The sequence below is a fragment of the Gekko japonicus genome, unplaced genomic scaffold (assembly GCF_001447785.1).
Source record: "Gekko japonicus isolate JY-2015 unplaced genomic scaffold, Gekko_japonicus_V1.1 scaffold1720, whole genome shotgun sequence".
Lineage (NCBI taxonomy): Eukaryota > Metazoa > Chordata > Lepidosauria > Squamata > Gekkonidae > Gekko > Gekko japonicus.
The window spans coordinates 155,743-162,010 of NW_015173723.1; the positions used below are offsets into that span (position 1 = coordinate 155,743).

A 6,268-nucleotide genomic window follows, 5' to 3' on the forward strand; every position below is an offset into this window, starting at 1 on the left:
GTATACTGATTGACAGTTTTAATGGGACTTTAATGTATTTTTATATATGTTGTTAGCCGCCCTGAGCTTGCCGAATGGCGGGGAGGTCAGGATATAAATGTAAAAATAAATAAATAAATAAAGGAGAGATAAATTGGGGTACATGGCAGGTGGGGAGGCTGGGAAAGAACTCTGCAAGTCCCTTGGCACCGGTCGCCACTCCAATACAGAATCGTTTGGAGCCGCTGAACTGAATAACCATTTTAAATCAGGCGTCCCCAGCCTTTTTAGTTATTAACTTTTTATTACGTTTAAGGTAATCCTAAATGGCAAATATCAGCGTTACAGCAAAAACAGCAAGACAAACTTCTCAACGTTAAACTGAAATACAAGAAAAATAAACGTGAAAAATAAAGAGGAAGATCAACAAAATATAATGGACTATCACCTAAAGATTAGCGTCAATGGCTCAAGCTAGCTTTATTAAGTAAATAAGGCATTAAACACAGTATTTATACTTTAATATAGAGTATTGTAAGAACGATATATGTAGATGTAACTTTAGAATATGATCCTTGCCTTAATCCGTAGGGTTTTTTTTTTTTAGTTATAGTTATTTCTCATTCCCTTTTCCTGTAACTGTGTAGTATGTAAAAGCAATACAAAATTTATTTTTAAAAAAACCCAAAACAAAACAGTAGAACAATATCGTTGGCTATAAGTAGTATAAACATAGTATCAGTGAAAGTATTGAGATAGATAAGAAGCAAGGTGTGGGAAAAACAGTAGATAAGTAACCAGAATGAAACAGATAATATATTATAGGGTAAACATTAGAGAATACGTAGAACAAATTTAGAGTCCAAGTGGCATCTTTAAGACCAACAAAGGTTTATTCCAGGGATGAGCTTTTTTCATATACTAATATTTGAAAAAGTGTGCCTTGCACACGAAAGCTCATCCCTTGAATAAACCTTTGTTGGTCTTAAAGATGCCACTTGGACTCTAAATTTGTTCTACTGCTTCAGACCAACATGGCCAACCACCTGGAACTACTCAAGAATACGACACTGTGTTCTGTGTGAGTTCGGGAGTGTCACGACTAGACAGTGCAGGAATGGAAATAATCGTAATGGTCGGTAAATTTAACTACTCAATGTTAATGTATTATAGAGGAGCACTCTCTAGAGCAGGGGTCCCCAATGTTGCGCCTGTGGGTACCTTTCCTGGCACCCGCCAAGTGTTTTTAGAAAGCGAGCAGGACCCTATGGGGCTTTGGCCCAGCCAGGCTTCTGATCGGCCACAGATTCTTAAAAACACTGCTTTGGCAGCAGCTGCCATCACAGGAGAAGATTTTCCCTCTGTGCCTGAAGGTAAGCTGTAGCGGCCACTATACGGCAGTCTCCACCTCCCGCGGCAGCCATTTTGTGGCTGTGTCAGAAATACAAAGGCACCCACAGGCTCAAAAAGGGTGGGAATCCCTCCTCTAGAGTCTCGCCTCGAATCTCCGTCCAGAGCCTGGAATTCAGTCAAACAAATGCCCTTTTCTCCTCCTCTTCAGGCTTCCAGACGGATGCAGATCGGACGCACGTCGAGCCCGACAGTTACCTCACGTCGTTGCTTGCAGGTAAGAAGGGTGGACAACCTGCGCCCGGCCGTTGTCTATCCACTGAGCTGACTATTGTCCTTCAGGCCCTGTCTCTGGATCAGCCTCAGCCTCCGAGCCCTCGCTTCCGGTGGCGTCCTCTTTTCCACTCTAACTCTTTAGATGTTCTTCCATCTAAATGTATGTAAAGAGCCGTCTTTACATACATTCATTTAGATGGAAGACGCACCTACAGAGTTAGGCTATACGTTTCCATCATGAATAAAGTCAAATAAGGCAGTCTTGAGACATTGCTGTACAATAAGACCGTTTGGAGGCATTATTGCTGAGAAGTGTCTTTGGGAGTCCCCGTTGCAGTCCTGACGAAGGCCTCGAAAACTCATTGAATTATCTGGAGGATGAGTTGACTGCAGCCTATTTCTTATTGTTTGTCTCAAGTCCTAAGGACTGGATCTACCGTGTTTCCCCGAAAATAAGACACTGTCTTATATTTATTTTTTCTCAAGAAGACACACTAGGGCTTATACCACAAATGCATAGAAATCCTGCTAGGGCTTATTTTTTGGGTAGGTCTTATTTTTGGGGAAACGGGGTACTTGCTGATTGCAACGTACTTTATATTGTTGATCTTAAGTCTTAAGAAGTGGATGTACTTGCTTCATGTACATTTGAAGATCATGTTTTTCAGTCCATTGAAATTGGAATCTGTGAAGTCTTTCTTTCGGGAGTGTCAAATAGTAAATGTTAGATATTGCTTTAAATCTCCAGCCTATCGTACTTCTCGTATTTCATGTATTGAATACTGTTATGTCTTTGAGAAATATTTAGAGCCTTATGTGATGTTAAGTCATACATGACAGCCAATCAGATTGGCAGTGGCCAATCAGACGCCCTGCTGGGCAGGAGCCCCACTTGACTCCTCCCACTTTCTAAAAACACTCGGTGCCGGGCCCATAGCCAGGATTTTGTGGCTCGTGGGGCAAATTTTTTTCTGTTGGGGCTGCCATTATATGTCATAATGAAGGGGGGTGGTGAGCACACACACCCCTCCTGGAAGATCCCTCCAGCGGGCCACGTGCTCCCTGCCGACCTGCCGAAGGTCCCTTTAACTCTTCCCGGGGGGAGAGGGGCACGTGCCACCCCCCTTCTTCTTCTCAAAAGCATTTAAAGGATCCCTTTGGAGGTTTTCAAGCAGAGGCGAGACGGCCGTCTGACAGCAATGCGGATTCTGTGAACTTAGGCAGATCACGAGAAGGTAGGGCAGGAAGGGTTGCCTCAGTGCTTAGTTCTCGTGGCCCTTTCTTACATGCCCAGGGAAATGCCCATCGCCACATTGGGGTCATTGTTCTCCCGGCCAGTTTGGCCAGGGATCCTGGAGGGCTTTTTGTCCTCTTCTGAGCATGGAACAGCAGTCAGTGGGGGTGGGGGTGGGGGGCAGGTATTTGTGAATATCCCACATTGTGCAGGGAGTTGGACTAAATGACCCTGGAGGTCCCTTCCAAGTCTAATGATTCTATGAAATGCTTTTGGGAAGAAGGGGGCCTTTAAGAAACAGGGGGCCTTTAAGGAAGGGGGCTGGCCCTTTAAGGAAGGGTGCGGAGCCCCCGATAGCCCCACAGTAGCCAGTGTTCCCTCTCAGCTGAGTTAGTGTGAGCTCGCTCGTGGTTTTTCAGCCTCCGGCTCACACATTTTTGTCTCCACTCAGGAAGGGATGGCTCCAGAGCAAACTAATTCCTGCCGTCGCCAAATCGCTCTCTCACAACTTGAATGCCAGTGGCTCACCAAGTAGAATTTTTGCTCATGAGACTCCACAGCTTAGAGGGAGCATTGACCATAGCAATGGGCCAGCTTGGTGTATACCAAGAAAAGTGTTGGTGGGGGTGCCCTGGTGCCCACAGGCATCTCGGGGACACCCGTCCTAGGCCACAGTGGGCCTGAATCTGGGGCTCTCACTCCCTTGGTGTGCTCCTTCGCCGCCATCCGACTCGCCTCTGCTCTCCTCCTGGGTCTTACTTGTCAGCCTTTCCTTGCTCCCGCCTTCACTCACCACCCACAGCATATGAATATCAGGAGAGGGTGTCGTAAGATCCGGCACACTGTCGGTGCTTGTCTGGTCGGCATAGCTTCTTTGCACTGAGCAGTTAGTCCTTAAGCCACGGGCGGTGATTTGAGAGGGGATCTCCCCTGTGAATACAATCCAGATGTATCTCTGCTTTGAGCCCTGAGAAAACAGAAGGGAAAGAGGACATACAGAAAGAAGAGGGTTAATACGTTGTCGAAGGCTTTCGCGGCTGGAGCCCACTAAGTGTTGTAGATTTCCCGGGCTGTGTGGCCGTAGTCTTGGCATTGTTGTCCCTGAAGTTTTGCCAGCATCTGTAACTGGCATCCTCAGAGGGAGAAGAAGAGATTGGATTTATACCCAGCCCTTCACTACCCAAAGGAGTCTCCAAGCGGCTTACAATCTCCTTTCCCTTCCCCTCCCCACAACAGGCACCCTGTGAGGCAGGCAGGGCTGAGAGAGCTCTGACAGAAACTGTTCTTTTTCAAGAACAGCTCTTATCAAGTTTGGAAAATTAATAAATTGATTATTCAGAACTACAGCTTGCCCAAGGTCACACCAGCAGCTGCATGTAGAGGAGGAGGAGGAAGAAGAAGAGATTGGATTTATACCCTGCCCTTCACTACCCAAAGGTGTCTCAGAGCAGCTTACAAACTCCTTTGCCTTCCCCTCCCCACAACAGACACCCTGTGAGGTGGGTGGGGTGGAGAGAGCTCTGACAGAAACTGCTTTTTCAAGGACAACTCTTATCAGAACTACAGCTTGCCCAAGGTCATCCAGCCAGGTGCAAGTGGGGGAGTTGGGAATCAAACCCGGTTCTCCCAGATTAGAGTCCTCGCACTTAACCACGACACCAAACGGTATAACACAGAAAGATGGAGTACTCTCTGCATCAGGTACCACAATTTTATTTATTTATTTATTCGATTGATACCCGGCCCTCCCCGCCAAAGCAGGCTCAGGGCAGCTTACAAAGGATAAAACATAAACAACAATGATAACATAGGTAAAACATTATAAAACCATATAAACAATCTGATATCATAAAGTGCTAGCTAGTTGTAATTAATACTTAGAGACGGCGGCAACAGTTATGTTAGAATAATCTCTGGTCTCCGGTCTGCCTGGCTCATCAGTTTCTTGTTCTTTATCATGTATATGCAGCAGGCACAGGCCGTAACGATGGAATCAGGGCACGGGCGCTGTCTTTCTCAAGTATCGTTAACGATCTTTAGCGATAATGTTGGTGGTTGTGCTGTTAATGGTGGGCGGGTCCTTAACCAATGCTCCCTCTAAGCTGTGGAGTCTTGTAGCCAGTTTGGTGTAGTGGTTAAGTGTGCGGACTCTAATCTGGGAGAACTGGGTTTGATTCCCCACTCCTCCACTTGCACCTGCTAGATGACCTTGGGCAAGCCATAGTTCTGTCAGAGCTGTTCTCTCACATGCAGTCCTCGAGAGAGCTCTCTCAGCCCCACCTACCTCACAGGGTGTTTGTTGTGGGGAGGGGAAGGAAAAGGAGTTTGTAAGCCACTCTGAGACACCTTTGGGTAGTGAAGCGCGGGGTGTAAATCCAATCTCTCCTTCTTTTCCTTGTAAGCAAAAACTCTGCTTTCTGACCTACTGGCATTAAAGTTGTGAGCAGGTGATTTGGCCGCTGCATAACTTAGTTTGCTCTGTAGCCATCCTTCCTGAGCTAAGACAAAAATTGTGAGCCGGAGGCTAAAAAACCGTGAGGTAGCTCACACTAATTCAGCTTAGAGGGAACACTGTCTTTAACCAAAGGCCAATGCCAAGACTACGGCCACACAGCCATGAAAATCTACAACTGATAAGCAAGAGGGTTGCTGTAAAAATTGAATTGTTGCTTCCCTGATGGTAGTGTCAAAATCGGAGTTGCATGCTGATGCTTGGAGTTTTATACAGCCGGCTCGGAACGATGCCATTGTGCGTGTGAGCGTGAAGGGCCATCGGGTCACTTTTGACTTACAGCAACCCCGCTCAGGTCTTGCAAGCCCAGGGCTTCCTTGATGGAGTCCATCCGTCTCAGGTTGGGTCTTCTCTTTTTCTGCCATCTTCCGCTTTTCCTACCTTGACTGTCTTTTCCAGGGACTCTTTGCCTTCTCATAGTGTGACCAGCGTACGATAGCCTCAGTTCCGTCATTTTTCGCTTCTAGAGAGAGTTCAGGCGTGATTTGATCTAGAACCTATTGGTTTGTATGCCATTGGGGCAACCTTTCCGTTTGGAAGTCAGCAAGTTTGGAAATCAGCAAGGAAGAAAGGAAGTCCTTCTTCACCCAAAGAGTGATTGACACGTGGAATTCACTGCCACAGGAGGTGGTGGCGGCTACAAGCACGGACGGCTTCAAGAGGGGATTAGATAAACACAAGAAGGGGGACCCGCGATACTCACAGGGGGAGGGGGGAAGAAGCTCCACGGGAGAAGGAAGCAGCCATAGGTGAGCCTTCTCCGCTGTTTCCCATCCCCGGCACCCACGGCGAGGCCCATGCCCCTCCAAGCTTCCCCCCTTCCCTAGCGGCGGCAGCAGCGGCGAGGCCTTGCTGGCCCGCCGAACTTTCTCCCTCCACCCCCCCCCCAGCAGCAGCGAGGCTTTGCCGGCCCGCTG

At 47.4% G+C, this 6,268-nt stretch overlaps 1 protein-coding gene across 1 annotated transcript in view; it reads left to right on the forward strand.

Annotated features, from left to right (window-relative positions):
• The window catches only part of KIAA0586 (KIAA0586 ortholog), a 145,513-nt gene that overhangs the window by 136,231 nt on the left and 3,014 nt on the right, over window positions 1-6,268 (forward strand). Inside the window, exon 30 of the mRNA XM_015423372.1 lies at window positions 1,541-1,606. Coding sequence (XP_015278858.1) covers window positions 1,541-1,606 — 66 coding nt within the window. The remainder of the gene's footprint in view (window positions 1-1,540; window positions 1,607-6,268) is intronic.